Source organism: Scomber japonicus, chromosome 10 (genome assembly GCF_027409825.1).
Source record: "Scomber japonicus isolate fScoJap1 chromosome 10, fScoJap1.pri, whole genome shotgun sequence".
Classification (NCBI taxonomy): Eukaryota; Metazoa; Chordata; class Actinopteri; order Scombriformes; family Scombridae; genus Scomber; species Scomber japonicus.
Genome location: NC_070587.1, coordinates 4302509 through 4320481, shown reverse-complemented (window position 1 = coordinate 4320481; position 17973 = coordinate 4302509). Strand labels below are relative to the sequence as shown.

At 39.6% G+C, this 17973-nt stretch overlaps 1 protein-coding gene across 1 annotated transcript in view; it reads left to right on the top strand.

Annotated features, from left to right (window-relative positions):
• Positions 1-958: 958 nt before the first annotated feature.
• Positions 959-17973, top strand: part of LOC128366210 (uncharacterized) — a 45527-nt gene continuing 28512 nt past the window's right edge. The window contains exon 1 of the mRNA XM_053326892.1: positions 959-1038. Coding sequence (XP_053182867.1) covers positions 959-1038 — 80 coding nt within the window. The remainder of the gene's footprint in view (positions 1039-17973) is intronic.

Genomic DNA, 17973 nt, shown 5'->3' with positions numbered 1-17973 from the left:
CTCATCTAGTCCTACCAATTCAAGGCACGTACAACTGAACAACCACTTTAACCATCCTAACAGCGTGTTAAAGAGTCTGTATCTCTTGGTGCTTGTTGCCTGTTTAAGGATTAAGCAAATTTTGAAGTCAAACAATGAAGTTAGTAATGTTAATGTAATGGCAGTAATCAGTTAAGTTAATGATGTTTAATATTAACTCTGTGTGGTCAGATATTCATAACAGCTTAGCAAGAACCTCACAGCAGACGTATTAACTGAGCTTTCACTTTATTTTGATGTTCTCACAGAAATGTGGTGTTTTTAAGAAGCGCACACATTTAATATAATACACTCACTGACACCACCTCTTCTAACAATGCTGATAAAGGATGAAATAACCATTCACTTCCATGGCAACGTTATCATTTTAAATAAGAATTGGTATGTTTTCCTTTCTTCCAGTGTCCTCCAAAAAGGTGGTTTTTGAATCAGGAGGTTTACTGTTTTCTGTTTTTCACTCTGTTATGGCAGTAAACTTTAAATGAGTGATAGACAAAGTTACTTGGGTAGTAATTTCAGGGATCATTGTTTTCCCCACATCCAATCTTTTCATCTCATATGCCTACTGTACTGTAGCTTGATCCCAGTCGGTGTCTGCTAGCTGCCCTGCTTCTCTGCACTCTTTAGGCTGTTAACAACTCCTGATAATGGCCCCTCGGCAGACTTGTGGCAGCACATCTAATCATGTTCAGGCCCGAATTCGATCAGAAATATTTGAGTGGATAAGGCAAATATCCCATGAAATTTTGGAGTGTGATAAATGAGGAGACGAGGCGGAGATGCGTTGAGTCAGCTTTACTCTCCATTTTTTTATATCTAAACAACACTGTACAGCGAGTGAGGTGAAACTGCCACAACAACGTAAACCTGGAACTAGTACCCCGTAAATGTCTCCCTTAAAGGTACAGTCCCTTGGTGAATGTCTCTTTCAGTGTTCACTGTGGGTCACCACAAAACAATCTTAGTGAGAAACCTTAACAACAAAGGCTATGACTATAATGAGATGAGCATATGATAACATATTGGACATGCTGACACTAGTTTGTTTCTTCAGGATAAAGTAATAAAGAAAAAAATAGAGTTCAACTTCGATAATTATCTGAATTGTTGCAAAAAATGACTTCAAAAGTGGAGATAGTGGGTTACTGCAGCATTGTTTTATTTTGTATTTTCCTTTTCTGGATTATACATTTTCTTAGGGCACACCACACACTTAACATTGATGATTAAATACTATTAATAAGGATTACTCTTCTAATGAGGGCTGAAGTTTCTCTACAGAAAGTGCTATTTTTGCCATGAGGTCTGCTTTGAGTTTTTTTCTACCTGTATTTTTGAGGCTGTGTCCATCCTCTGGAGTTAATTGCTTGTGAGTATCATTTGTTCATGTAAGAATCATATTTCACAACACTGTGTTTATGGATTTTAAGATGTCTTACAGTCAGCTAAACTTTGTTTAATCTGCTGCTACTCATTTGTTAGTTTCTTTATATTGGTTAAGTGAGTTTTATAGATCATTTATGTTAGTTAAAGAATGTATTTGGGTTACCAGGTGGCATTTGTCATTGTATCTTTTCTTTGTTATGTTGAGATAAAGGCAATTTTATAATGTGTGACATAATATTTTTGTTTATTTTAGTTTTACAAGGTGTAACTTGAAGAGCAGATAACAGTAAAGAATATAAACTTTACTCCAGCTTCTGGGATTCTTCTAAGTCTTGTTCACTACCTGTTGATTTGTGTAGGGACACTGAGGGCAGGATACTCCCTGATTTCAAATGTTACTATTGGGCTCTCTCCTGGACATAAATTAAATTGCAAGAAATGGATAAACACAGGAAACAATTTTATTCAAAAGTTGAATTCAAAACGTATAATTTATGAAATGAAAAACCCAATTACTATTGACCAAGTTAGATCAAGGTATACAGTTAAAAAAATAGTTTTTTAAAATTCTAACCCTTTCTATTGCATTATTGAGTTAAGTTGATGATTTCATTGTTTAATTTGTTGTGCATTACATAACAGAATGAGGGTTTATATGTTTTCACTAATTTCATAAGAATGTGAGATAGAAGCTAAATATATCTGCTTTGTAGAGACTTATATAGTCTACTGTACATTCAGCAGTCAAAAGCAGTTTTGTTTTTTGGGTCAGTTTGATTTTTCATGGCTGATTGACAACAACAGATCCTTCTGAATTTAATGTACTTGTGATTTGAGCCTCTGGTCGGCACATGTTCAAATATTACTCTGCAACCAGAGATACCATCAGATAAAACAGATGAAGTGTAATATTACCAGTAAACAAGCTGCTCTTTTACAGTGACACAAGGGTGTTGAAATGTTTTGTTAAATGTTGTCATGAATCACATTGGTCATAGATTACTAAGTTACAACATGTACTTTCTTAAAGCCCTTAAACACCTCAAGGTTGATCAAAATGCTAAAAAAAAAAAAAAAAAAAATGATACAGGCCACATAATTATATTCTGTAACATTTCACCACAAAATAAGTACTACGTAAGTATTCAAGAAAATATTAACATTTTCCTTATGGACAAGAGGGCTTACCTTGCCAGATGAGCTACTGAATTAATGTGTCTGTGATGGCTCACTGATCAGTTAACATGCTCAAGTCAACCACTTTATCACACCCTAATCTCCTCTGTTTTATTTGGTCTCAAACAGGAAACTTGCTGAGTTTATTTAAAACAATCAGCCTGACATCAGAGAACCACAGAGAAAACCAGAAAAAGAGGCTTTCAGGCCACTTTGAAAGTCTGGTAGACTTAACACTCCACCAGTTATTGTATGGTCCGTTTAAAACATTAAGTTAAGAAAGCTTGAATCTTTTACTTTTGCAGAAACAAAAAACAAACTCTCTTTATTTACGAACACTCAACACCAGTATAGAAGTGAAAAATAAATAAATATTTGTTTTATGCAAATGTACATTACATTTCATTAGAAATAGCTAAACATGCTTATTATTCTTTAAAGACTGAACTTTAGCCAATTTGTTATAGGGACCAGTGGTAGTAGTTTCTATAATGTGAATTCTTGTATATTTACAATTTTTTGTAGTGGTCCCCGTTACATTTCGTGGTAACGTACCGAAATAGCATATCACATGACGTGGTTAACCTATGTTTGAGTCACAGAATGGGTATAAATGTACTTACAAGAATAATACTTTCCACTCATATGTCCGGATGTTTCATTTGAAAGAGAAGTTATTTTAATTGTAATTATAACTATTTTAATTATCTGTTAACTCCCCCTGCTCTTGGATGTCAGATGTCATTTTTCACTCTTTATTTAGTGTTATATCAGAGTGACTGCTTTTTTAGGGTGCTTTAACTGTCCGCTCTCCCTCTGCTGACATAGATGCACTTTCTCTTTCCTACTTCGCGGTAAAATATTTATACTCCCTATTCTCTGAATATATTGTTGTTTCATGCTGGTTGGTGCATAACATCAATAACAGGAATTAAAAAATAAAAAAATAAACTCAGAAAAAAGGAGGCCAAACAGGCAGGCGCTCAAGTCCACTCTGAGGTCTATATATGCACGTGCCTGGAGCTGAGAGGTCAGAGCACAGCAAAACTCAGCCACTTCTATCATCTCACACTGATTCATTTTAAAGGGGCAATGGCTAATGGGGAAACTAACACTCGGCTGATGACCAGTGCTGTAACTTCATCCCTCATTCACAGGCGACAGCGGTTATAGAATCAGTCTAGAAAAAGAATGGCTACCAATCTATCAGGTACGGATCAGGACACAATGAAGGAACCGATGGGCTCAGGCTTACTCAGAGTCGTTTATTGCAGGCGGGGGTCAAAACCAGGTAGGCAGTATAACAAGCAAAGGTACAATTAATCGCCAGGCTAAACTCTATGGTCGGGGAATCAAAACTGGTCACTCACAGGAAGATACTCAAGGCACTAATACGCTGGAACTCAAAGGACAAGACAATCTGGCACAGAAGGGAAACACGGCTTAAATACACAAGGAGGGGGAAGACAATTAGACACAGGTGAAACACATTAGGGCGAGGAAAGCAATCACACAGGCGGGAAACTTGACAGGAAGATAGGGGTAAGATGAGGACTTCAAAATAAAACAGGGAGTGGCACAACAAGAACAGAAAATCAACTAAACCCTAACAGACCCTGACACAATCTTTTTTTTTTTTTTTTTTTTTTTAAAGAGTACATGCAAGAGAGCAAGTTAAGAAGTTATTTCTCAAAGTTAAGCACAACAATACAGACCTGTCAGCTATTTGTGTATAGTATTTTGGTCTTTAAATTGAACCTGGGCATATTCACATTCCACTTCCTTTTTCACAAGTGTTGGCTCATCATATAGGCTTTCCATCTCGACTGCATTGCTTACAAAATTTCTGCAAGTGGCTCCCACCATGCACCTCTCCTCCTCCAGGTAGGAGCTCCCAGGCTGATCCAAGTCCCCACAGTCTTTTACCTTCTTCTTCTGCTCTTCCAGTTCACACTAGAGTAAATCACATCGCTGCCTTCTTCCTTCTCCTTTGAGCTTTTACCGTCTCCTTCTGCATTTTCTGGCTCTGAGTGTGATGAGTTGGTGTTGTTTGTCTCAGAGATGGTTGTTTGTCTCTCTCAGCACAATGCACTTAGTAGGGGTGGGGAAATTTCTCGATTATATGATGCATTGCGATACGAACGTGGGCGACTCTGCATTGATTAACAAAAGTCAATAATCGATTATTTAAATCTTAGTTAATAATGATGTTGACGGCGACAAAGGCGGAATCAAACAGTGAGGGCAGCGCAGCAGATGGACAGTCTTATAAGACGCACACACGAGAGTTCATCTGTAGTTCATCTTAAAAAAGAAGCGACTGTAGCCTTTTTTGATTGGATAACTATATAATTACCTTTGTGAGACGATCAGGAATGTTATTGTGAACTTTTAACGCCGTCACTCAGCTTACGGTAATGTTAGTGGAGCAGCTGACAAACACACTTCTTAGCATGAAACAACGTAAACTCTGAGGTGAAGAAGATAACTCGGTGCTTAGCCTGTCTCACCTCTACAACCCTGCAGCTGCTCAGCGTGTTGGACAGTGAAGTTTGTCCCGGAGCTAACAGTGCAGCAGAGAGGCTGCTCTGCACTGCTGGAGACATGATAACAAACAGCTGCACTCAGGACTCCGCCATCAGTTTGATACTCTCATACAGGCAGGTGAGTTTCACCCCTACTAGGTCTATATATAGACTTATAATGGTCATATATTTAATATGCATGTTGACATTCAGATTTTTCAGAGTTCATGTGATTTCTTGTATCAATTGATGAAAAATTGGCCGCGCAGTAAGCAAGAAAAATGAGGTGATGCATCAATCGTTTTAGAATCGATTTGTAGCCCTCTGAATCGGATTTTAATCGAATCCGTGAGGTGCCGAGATGTTCCCACCCCTAGCAGTTAGCATAAATGTTGTCTTCTGTTGTGTCATGTATCTGCAATTTAAGAGGATACAGTATGTCAGTGTTACGGTCATTCTGCTACCCCCTGTTTAATTACCCAAAGTAAATAACTGCCTACCTCATCTCTCTTTCTATTTGTTGGAAGTTGGTTCATAGTGGTTGTGCTGGTGTCACCTTCACATTGACTGGTCGGAGGATTACGGCGAGTCTTCAGAGCCCTGAAAATACAGTAGAATATTCAGCATACATGGTTTTATTTGATTGGTCTTTACATCTCCTCCTAAGCTTATTGATTAGTCAAAACAATGATATTTTTAATAACAATTATTTAAAAAAAAGGAATAGCTAAAACATCTTATGGAAATGGACTTAAACTCTGTAGGAAACCAACTGATGACAAACACTGGTACAAAGGCTGATTTTCAGTACTTCAATATTTGAGTTTAAGTGAAATGAAGCAACCAACAGCTTTTAATAGTCTCTATCGTGTGTTCTCAAGTTGCATGTTGATTGGTTAAAAAAAATGATTCTTAACTATCCTCTAAAAAAAAAAGCATCAAGAGTAACTTAAAAACTGTTACGTTTAAGGTTTTAACATTTAAGTATGTCAAGATGTTACCCTACCTGATAACCCACAGCAGAGCACATACTAGTAGTAGTACAGCAACAATTGTAGTTATGGAGACAAGCAACATCACTGGAAGGTATAATCACAAGGTATAATAGGTTATAGACATTATTTCACTGGTAAATGTTTCAACATATATGATAAAAAACGAAAGTTGTGTATGCATATGTGTAAGATGTTAGTATTAAAAGGTGCAGTGTGTGACAAAGTGGATTAGATGCTTCCCCTAGTGGAATATTATATACCTATGGACTCAGAATATCATATTCACAAATATGTTTTAATTAGTGTATAAATACCTGAAAATAACAATGGCTGAGTTTCATTACATCATAATGAACTTCTTTTATATATTTCCCCAAAGGTATGTTGCACTGCCATGTTTCTACAGTAACTTAGAACAGATAAAACAAACACTGGCTCTAGAGAGGGCCTTTCACATTTTTTGTGAGTTTTGCGGAAACTGTACGTTTTCCTACAGGCTTGGAGGATGTGAGTGTGAGTCTGAGGGGAAGGGGATTCGGTTTGTTGGGATCTGCAACCTCACCACTAGATGCCACTAAATCCTACACACTGCATCTTTAAGAATAATCAAAAATCCAAGAAACATTATTAGTCAAAAGTCTTTCTAATGTCATTTAGTTTGAGTCATTTCATAACCAACTGCTAAATACAGACCTTGAGAGATTTGATGCTCAGCACCGAGGACACAAAATGTCTGATTGGCAAATCCCAGAGAGTTGGTGCTACTGCAGACCACGATGATAAGATCCTTCCTGTGTGGTTGATCCACAATCATGATGCTCCTCAAACTCCTGCCATTCACAGACTGACTGCTGATAGTAAACTTGTCAGAGTGATTGACTGGTAACCCATCCACATACCAGTGTAAGGTGGGAGAGGGGTTTCCCACAGTCTCACAGGAACAGTTGATGTGGCCTGTATTATTGGCACAATCAGATGAAGGAAGGATCTTTGGAGGAACTGTAATGAAAGCATAAAAGAGAAGTTGTGCTTTGTAGATACTGCGAGTCTGCAGATAGACTTACATGATGTAGTATAACTAATCACTTACCATCTGTCCATTTGTCCAAAAATAAACTTTCTATAGCAATTATTTGATTGTGCATTGTGCAAAAACAATATGAATTAATCAAATTACTTCAATATACTCCAATGTCAGGTGGGATCATCTCCAATCCCCTAGTGACCATGGATAAGAGGTATGGAAAATTAATGAATAAATGAATTTGATATACCGCCGAGCCCTGACTTGAAAACAGTCTCCCTTTATATCTGGACTGTTCTTCCATGTTTTGGAGTGCCAAAAAAAAACTGTCTACAGCTTTCTAAAGCAAAAACAAGCAGTTGAGCTGTTCTTTTACTGGTGGCCAATTATATTGTTAATACTGTTAGTATGAACACAATATGGATTCTCTTAGAGAAATAGCATCTTTAAGAATCATGGGAGAAAATTGTGATCTTGATTTTGAGTTGATACAAGTGTGATTCCCATTTTAACCAGTTTAGTAACTTGTAAGAAATTGATACAGATCATATATATTATTTGATTAAGTAGTTCAAATTAGATAATTTAGAGATCATATACATTTATAGATTAATTGTAGAATTTGTAAATTAATTTACTTAAACAAGCCTGGCTTTAGGTAACAAACCTCATGTTCATGTGATACATACATTGAACATCTATTTGAATGATGTTGGATCGTCCATCTCCAAGATTATTTTCAGCCTTGCAGACAAAATGGTTGTTGTCTTGAGTTGCTTTAATGGTTAACATATGTCCAGACCCCACGGTGGTTTCCCGGCCTCCATCAGTTCTGTACCAGGTGAAGGTTCGTACAGCTGGGTTGGCATCACTGCTGCATGTTAGAGTTACATCACTGTTCTCTCTTACTGGACGAGAGGGACTGACTGACACTTTGATATCTTTAGGTGAATCTGTAAAAGGAAGTGAGTGAAATATAGTCTGATATTTGTAACAATATAAAGTCTGATTATCACAGGCTTTTTTCTTCTGAAATTAGATTGAAGTGGATCTGTTTGGTGGAGCTATGCATCCAAAATCCCACCCACTCTACTTTGGTTAGTCCGCACAGGATGAGGATTGACACAGAATGCACCAAGAGAGTAGTTTATCATGGAAAAGCTCATTGGAGACTCCAGAAATTAACATTTACTAGATTTCTGCTCCTAAAGGATCATTATTAAACTCATAATCAACTATAGTGTTGCTCAACAAAATAATCAGCTTTCATCACCTCCTTTACCCACAACATTAAAATCTTATGAACATATGAAATCATTAGTAATGTAACAGTCTGGAAGGAGCCATTCTTTACAGTGAGTACACTTTCTTTGGAGTCTGGAGTACAGTTTACTGCTGGGTATTATTTGCATTTAAAACTGATGAATTAGACATTAAACTGAATCAATAGATTCAGAAGTTGAAGTGTAACATTTTGAAAAAGAAAGAAATAACTCACATGAAATATCAGCTGTTATACTTCTGCTAACAGATGTTCTAGTGCTGCCATCTTGTTTCCTGTATGCAGCAGTACAGGAGATTTCCTTTCTATGATGGAGGTGAGAAGCAGTGAAGGTCAGAACAGAGGTCTGTACTTTAGTTTTGTCCTGATTCTCCTGCTGTGTCTCCACACTGTCACCAAGGCCGGGGGTCCACGTCAGATTTGGAGGATGAGACAGACAGGGAGCTGGAGAAGAGCACCACAAACTCACTGAGGTTCCCTCCTTCACCTTCAGTGTAGACTGTGTCAGAGTTGGTGTGGGAAGATCAGCTGATACAGAGGCACATTTGAACACTACATTAGTCACTACTTACATTTTTTAAAGTTTCAGTAAATAGTGCAGTAAATACAATGAGGCCAATTTAATTCTACAAGGATAGATTGATATCAAACCTACCTGTAACACGAATTGTCAGTTTGTCATTATGATAAGTATATTTCAGAGGATTGTTACACTCCAGTCTAAACGTATACTCGTTCTTGTTACGAGGGTTATTGAGGGTTGTGCTGCAGTCTTTCAGTCTTAAATTTCCTGTAAACTGTCCATTTTGTGGTGAGCTGCTATCAAATATGTTTCTACCATCATTCATCCATATAGCTCTACATGTACTGTCTAAGTTATTTTTATGGCCATCCTCTATATCAAAGGAACAGGGGATGGTCACACAGGATCCACTCAGAACATTTATAGTCTTTGGCATTGAGACCTTAAATTCTCCACAGAGGGCACCTGAAACACAAAACAAGGGAACCTTTATCACAACAAGACAGTTTTAGTGCTCTACTGCTGCCTTCTGAAACATCGTCCATACAGTTTATCCACAACAACATAAGTTAATGAATAAACCTGTACCTTTCTTTCATTTCAGAGTGATTTTTAAATGCAGAAATAATCAAAACAATTTTATCATTCAATTTAGTTTCTCAGAAAATACTTTTAGACTTTCCCACATAAATACAAATACAAATATACTTAGCATAAGAGTGAATGCTTGACCATCAGTGTAAAGTAAAATAAAATGTCATCTTTATAGTTCAATCAATTTTAGATATGAAGGAATTTCAACTCACCTTGCAGCAGAAAGCCAGTGAGAAGAAGATTCAGAGCTCGAGTCATCTTTGTTAGGAGACTAAAGTTCAAAGGCGTCTGGAGAGACAGAGATGAAATGTAGCAAATATGTGAACCTTTATCGGTTTAACATCCTCTGATTTTTACAGCAGTGTTAACTTAAAGGTTAGTAACACAGGTCACATTAAGATTAGTTTGCATGTAGATTGTTGCTGTGTGAATGCTGTAAACTAATGGGAAAAAAAACTTAAGGAAATAAATATCCACTGTATTTCGTTCATTGGATTCTTTTATTTCTCAATGGACTGTAATACATTGAAATTCAGTGGTTAAGCAGATCTTGAAATCTTTCTGGTACAGCAAACAAATGTTTCCACTCACTGGACAAAACAGTGTTACATTACTGGTTTTAAATTCAACACTGTGAGCATCAGTTTAAGAACGCTAATGTGAGAACATTGCGACTCGTGAGAGATTTTCCGCTTCTCCAATGTCGCGAGATGGTGCTGTACATGTGGCGACAAGCAGTGGAAGTATAGTCTGTCCTGGTTTACCGTCTTTGTGTTGGTTAAATGTTGTTAGTAAGGAATCAACCAACTTGATCAGACTTTTCATCCCTGGCATCTTTGAAGCTCACTCTCTCAAAAATGGAGCTCTTGTATGTCATTGTTATATGGACTTTATTTGCCGTGGCTCAGTGTTCGTGGGATCCTTGACTTGGGCAGACAGGCGGGATCCAGTACTCTCTGGGATTTTTATTAAACCTGAGAGATCATCACCAGCCACTGTCTTACTTGGACATCATTATGGAAGACCGTTCAGCAGCGGACGTCCTCTATCAGTCCCGTGAATCTATTAATTTCCGTACCGTACCCTACCATCTTCTTCCGCTTTATCTGGGGTTGGGTCGCGGGGGCAGCAGCCTAAGTAGAGAAGCCCAGACTTCCCTCTCCCCAGCCACTTCGTCTACCTCTTCCCGAGGGATCCCGAGGCATTCCCAGGCCAGCTGAGAGACATAGTCTCTCCAGCGTGTCCTGGGTCTTCCCTGGGGTCTCCTACCAGTGGGATGTGCCCTGAACACCTCACCAGGGAGGCATCCTAACTAGATGCCCGAGCCACCTCATCTGGCTCCTCTCGACGTGGAGGAGCATTGGGTTTACTCCGAGCTCCTCCCGGATGACTGAGCTTCTCATCCTATCTCTAAGGGAGAGCCCAGCCACCCTATGGAGGAAGCTCATTTCGGCCGCTTGTACCCGCGATCTTGTTCTTTTGGTCACTTCCCAAAGCTCATGACTATAGGTGAGGGTAGGAACGAAGATCGACTGGTAAATCGATCTGTGGATCTGTGCAGAGTCCACATTACTGCAGACGCCGCACCGATCCGCCTGTCGATCTCACGCTCCATTCTTCCCTCACTCGTGAACAAGACCCTAAGGTACTTGAACTCCTCCACTTGGGGCAGGATCTCATCCCCGACCCGGAGAGTGCATTCCACCCTTTTCCGGTTGAGAACCATGGACTCGGATTTGGAGGTGCTGATTCTCATCCCGGCCGCTTCACACTCGGCGGCGAACCGATCCTGTGAAAGTTGGAGGTCACGGTCTAATGTAGCCAACAGGACCACATCGTCTGCAAAAAGTAGTGACCCAAAGCGGACCCCCTCAACGCCTTGATTGAGCGTAGAAATCCTGTCCATAAAAATTATGAACAGGATCGGTGACAAAGGGCAGCCCTGGCGGAATCCAACCTTCACTGGAAACAAATCCGACTTATTGCCGGCAATGCGGACCAAGCTCTGGCACCGGTTGTACAGGGAACGGACGGCCCGTATCAGGGGGTCCAATACCCCATACTCCCGGAGAGCCCCCCACAGGACTCCCCGAGGGACATGGGCGAATGCCTTCTCCAAGTCAACCAAACACATGTGGACTGGTTGGGCAAACTCCCATGCACTCTCAAGGATCCTGTAGAGGGTGTAGAGCTGGTCCACAGTTACTCGACCTGGACGGAAAAAACCACACTGCTCCACCTGAATCCGAGATTCGACTATCCGACGGACCCTCCTCTCCAGCACCCCCAACTAGACCTTACCAGGGAGGCTGAGGAGTGTGATCCCCCTATAGTTGGAACACACCCTCCGGTCCCCCTTCTTAAAAAGAGGGACCACCACCCCAGTCTGCCAATCCAGAGGTACTGCCCCCGATGTCCACGCGATGCTGCAGAGTCGTGTCAAGCATGATAGCCCCACAACATCCAGAGCTTTTTGACCACCATGGCAACCTCGGCAAACCTCCGGAGTCCCACAGGCCAATAAGGTCCCATAGGACTCCTTCTTCAGCTTGACGGCATCCCTCACCGCCGGTGTCCACCAGCGGGTTCGGGGATTGCCGTTACGACAGGCACCGACCACCTTGCGGCCACAGCTCTGGTCAGCCGCCTCAACAATGGAGGCACGGAACATGGCCCACTCGGACTCAATGTCCCCCGACTACCCCAGTACATGGTTGAAGCTCTCCTGGAGGTGGGAGTTGAAACTCTCTCTGACAGGAGATCAACTATGTGATGTTTTTAGTGATATTAATTCATCTCTTACTCAGTGCAAGGTCTCAGTACTGTGGAAGGAGTCCATTGTCATACCTGTGGCCAAGAGCGCATCACCTAAAGAGCTGAATGACTTTAGACCAGTAGCTCTTACTTCATTGGTAATGAAGTGTCTGGAGCAACTGGTCAAGAAATTCCTCATGACTGAGGTGCAGGACCTGCTTGACCCAATGCAATTTGCTTATCGGCCAAATAGAGAAGTGGAGGACGCTACCACCACTCTATTTCACTTTCTTTACAAGCATCTTGAGGGTACGAAAACTCATGCTAGACTTTTATTTATTTGCTGACTTTTCCTCAGCTTTTAACACAATTCAGCCACCCATCTTATGCCAGAAACTAGTGTCCTTTTTTAATCTTGATGTTGGTATGGTGAAATGGCTCGCAGACTTTTTAACATGCAGGCCTCAGTCAGTCAGGGTAAATAGTGTCTTATCTCAAAAGTAGTTGTCGGCTAACCACAGGGTTGTGTCCTGTTCCTATTACTGCAGAAGTCACTACAATGACAGGCACTTCTTGAAATTTGCGGATGTAACAGTCTTAGTCAGTCTGCTCCAGGATGGAGAGATTGACCATGGGCCAGTTGCGATGGACTTTGTGGAATGGTGTGACAGCCATTTCCTTAGTTAAATGTTCAGAAAACTAAGGACATGGTCATTGATATTAGGAACATATCACAACCAGCTTGCCCAACTTTGATCAAGAGTACAGCTGTGGAGATGGTTGGTTCCAATAAGTACTTGGGGACAGTGATCGATAAAAACCTGACACATGACCTCAACACATCAACAATCTGCAAAAAGGGCCTGCTGAGATTATACTTTCTGCGCAGACTAAATTCTTTTAATGTTGACTAGATTTTAATGGTTTTATTTTATAAAGCTTTTATTAAGTCCATTTTAACGTTTTGCTTAATTTCGTTTTATGGAAACTTGTCAATAAAGAACAAAAATCATCTGCTAAAAATTGTGAAAGAAGCCAGTAAGGTAATTGGCATGCAGCAGCGTTCTCTCTCAGAGATCTTTGACAGGCTTGTCTTAAAAAAAGCACGGTCAATCTTGTCCAGCTCTGATTATCCACTTTTGGAGGAATTAACTCCCCTGCCATCTGGACGGAGATTTAGGCTACCTCGAGCACGAACAAACAGGTTAAAATTTTCTTTTGTCCCACGTGCAATGAATACAGTTAACCTGTACAACCCCTAAAAAACGACATTTCTTATTTTTATTCGGATTGAAATTGTTCTTATCAAGTTTGGTTGTGTTGTATGTCACTGTATATTTATCTATTTATGGTTGTTGTGTTCGTTGTTTTTTGTTACTGTAACTGCAAACCAAATTTCCCCTCGAGGGACAATAAAGCTCTGAACTGAACTGAACTGAGATATTGACATTCATTTAGTGATTGTGGTCATGGCAAATTTCAAGAGAAGGCCAGTGTTGCCATCTAACCAGAATATAGAGAAAAAAAATGTAACTAAGTAGCGAGCATGAAATGACAAACGCAAAATGAGAAGTCACATGCTACAAATTGACAAACATTTCATGTACATTTTCAAGCTGTTTTGAAACCTGCCTTTGTTTCACGTAACTAATATACTCAGAGGAAATAATCGTCAAATCATAATGGACTGACTGCTTGATAGTTTCAAAGATTAAAATAGAAAACATTTAATCTCTTCAATTTTTTTTTTTACTTTATTCCTAACTTCCAATATGATGAATAATCTAAAGCATCAGGGGTCAAAGTTTATATCTAAAGATAAATCACACTGTCTTCATGTTCAAAAAAGTGACTTACATTTTCTTGAGGTCAGTACACAAGTTGGGTTCCTCAGAAGTGAGGCTACGTTTTAAAACGCCTGCTCGAATAAACTTGAAAATGAGGAACTCTTGAAAGGTGTCAGTAAGACTGAAGTTCATGTTTCCAAATATGACTGCAAACAGAATCACTAACTTAACTTGAGCTCTGCAGCTCATATTGTAAAGTGTATTGGGGATTTTTTCTGAAATATGTTGTAAAAGTTACTATAGTCACTTAATAGCGTAAAAGGAAGATGTTTTGGCTTCTTTGTGAAGTTGAAATGATTGATGATGTTTCCTCGACATTAAAACTGATACATCAGACAGATTTTACACAGAGATATGCCATGAAATTAAATTTCTATTACAGAAATTAACTCACCTTTCTGAAATATGTTTCAGTCTTGACTGAAATTTTAAAATAATGTTGTAAATGATTTGTTCAAGTCATTTATCAAATATTCTGTTCAAATGTGAGACTTCTCATATCTTTTACAGTTTCTGTTGTTGGTTAGACAAAACAAGCAAGCAATCGTAAAGGGTATTTTACCACTATTTTTGCATTTACTTACATATAAAGATAAGTTGATAAAAGCACATGTCTTTATTAGTGAACTTACAGTTCCACAGAAACTAATTGTCTTTTGGGTGTATTCAGTATTCTGTGTTGTTCACATCTGAAAGCAGAAGTCAAACTTGAGAAAAACACCCTCAAACAGTTGGTGTGTGGTGGCCTCCTTGAAGCAAATTTTGAAGTCAAACAATGAAGTTAGTAATGTTATTGTAATAACAGTAAATCAGATAAGTTAATGTTTCACATCAATTCCACGTGGTCAAATATTCACAACAGCTTAGCAAGAACCTCACAGCCGACATATTCACTAAGATGTCAGTTTTCACTTGATTATGATTTATTAAGACATTCTCACAGAAATCTGGTGTTTTTAAGAAGTGCACACATTCAATATCATACTCTCACACCACCTTTGTGAGGCCATTCTAACAATGCTGATAATGGATGAAATAACCATTCACTTCTATGGCAACATTTTCATGTTGTAACTTTAAATACGAGTTTTGGTCCTTGGCAGACCGCTGAAAGAGTATAGCCCCTACTCTACAATCAGAAGCATACTTCCACAACACACTGAAGTGAGGGCTCAGGGAAAGTGAGTTAGGAAATGTAGGCTATACAAATGTTTTAGCTCACCAACAGTGGCGGCAGGTTAATGCAGGGTGCTGGGGCGCTGCCCCCTCCAAATATCTAGAAAAAATCTACTTAAACATATTAAATAGAAATTAAATAGATGATGCTAAATAATTATGAAATAAAAAAGTATTTGCTTGTGAAATATGCCTGGTAGTCTGTCAGCACCTGTCAGCATTTATTATAAATTGATTCCAAATGGTATTTTAATATGTTATAACTCTAAATAGGGCCTTTGATAGTTGGCTATCAAAGGCTGGCTCTTATGCCAGTGTCTTCTCAAAGGTGATTTTGCTGAATCAGGGGGTCTGCTGACTGTTTTCTGTTTCTCTTTCTGTTATGACAGTAACCCTTTAAATGAGTGATAGACAAAGTTACTTGTATAAATAATTGTAAATAATCATCAAACCATAATGGACTCACTGCTTGATAGTTTCAAAGATTAAAATAGAAAACATTTCATCTCTTCAATTTTTTTTAACTTTATTCCTAACTTCCAATATGATGAATAATCTAAAGCATCAGGGGTCAAAGTTTATATCTAAAGAAAAATCACACTGTCTTCATGTTCAGAAAAGTCATGACTTACGTTTTCTTGAGGTCAGTACACAAGTCGGGTTCCTCAGAAGTGAGGCTACGTTTTAAAAACGCCTGCTCGAATAAACTTGAAAATGAGGAACTCTTGAAAGGTGTCAGTGAGTAAGACTGAAGTTCATGTTTCCAAATATGACTGCAAATAGAATCACTAACTTAACTTGAGCTCTGCAGCTCATATTGTAAAGTGTATTGGGGTTTTTTTCTTTTACTATAGTCACTTAATAGCGTAAAAGGAAGATGTTTTCTTAGTTGAAATGATTGATGATGTTTCCTCCACATTAAAACTGATAAATCAGACAGATTTTACACAGAGATATGCCATGAAATTAAAATTACTTGGGTAGTAATTTTAGTCATCATCTTCCCCACAGGGCCAGAGCCTCGCTTGCTTTGCATCTTTGGTCAGCTCCTTGAGTGCCTACTGTAGCTTGATCCCAGTCACTCCCAAAGTATTCAGCAGGTGCTGTGTAGATGTTAAAATGTATCCTCTCTAGCCTCCCTCCACTGAGTAGTTGTCTGCTATCCATCCTACTTCTCTGCACTCTTTAGGCTGTTAACAATAGAAAATGGCCCCTCAGCAGACTTGTGGCAGCCCTGGACGCTTCATAAACAACATTCTTGACTCAAAATGAAAACTTCTCAAATATATTCAAACATGTTTAGGCCTGAATTCAACCTGACATATTTGAGTAGATAAAAAATAATCCATGAAACAATTTTAGTGAGAAACCTTAACAACAAAGGCTATGACTATCATGAGATGAGCATGTGATAACATATTAGACATGCTGGCACTAGATTGTTTCTTCAGGATGAAGTAATAAAGAAAAAAATAGTTCAACTTAGGTAATTATCTTAATTGTTGCAAAAGATGACTTCATTGACATGCGATTTGTAGCATATGTATACTCAAGTTGAATAAATAGACAACTGGGTGCTCTGAATGTACACAGTTGTACATGCACAGTTGTGAATACTTTGAGTTATTCAAGACAAATCCTGATGCAGCCTTGCTAGATATTTGAGCATTGATGGGCATTTAGCAAGAGCACAAAGGCCAAAACCTGTCAAGTACTGAATTAGAAGCAAGCACCAAGTTAATTATTGCCAAATATTTTTCTTGCCCGAGTTAAATATTACACCAGAAAATATCTGTTATAGATTTATAATACCGTTACCGTTACCATCACCTTCCGCTTATCTGGGGTCGGGTCGCGGGGGCAGCAGCCTAAGCAGGGAAGCCCAGACTTCCCTCTCGCCCAAGGCCGGATTAACCATATGGGCAACTGGGCAATTGCCCAGGGGCCCAAAACTTTAGAGGGCCCCAAGTCAGGGGGGGGGGCCAGGCAAAATATCTTACAGTTTTATCTGCTTTTTTTATCAACTGTTCATTTTAATTCACCGCGACTATGGTGCGACAGAGCTGACACGTATCTGACCCGCCTCACTCGGTCCTAGTTCGGCCTGTGCTTGGTCAAGCCCAGCGAGGCGGGTCAAAGGTAACGCAATGAACACGTTGGCTGACATTAACGCCGGTCGCGTTGTCAAGGAGACACACAACGCCAATCAGCTCGTTGTCAAGGTTACCACTAGCAGCTTTCATTCAAAAATGCGAAAATGGAGAAGCCAGGAGGCCAGCTAGGTGGCTATGCCAAAAGAAAACTAAAAAAGGACAGAGAGATAAAAAAGGCAGAAAATTTAAAATGTATGCCAAAAATAGGAACATTTTTCACTTCTGGGAGAAACTGCTCTCAAACAGCAAACAGCAGCGATGCCAGTGAATCAGTTGGACGACCAGCTAACATTAGCAGCCTGGACAGTGGCACTGACAGGTCACCAGGAGCAACTTGCAATGTCGCCCCGGATACACCTCTCGGCCCGGACCCCGCTGAGCCTCTCGGCCCTGACCACGCTACGCCTCTCGGCCCGAACCCTGCTGCACCTCTCGCCCCCGACCTCGCTGCGCCTCTCGGCCCCGACCACGCTACACCTCTCAGCCCGGACACCGTTAC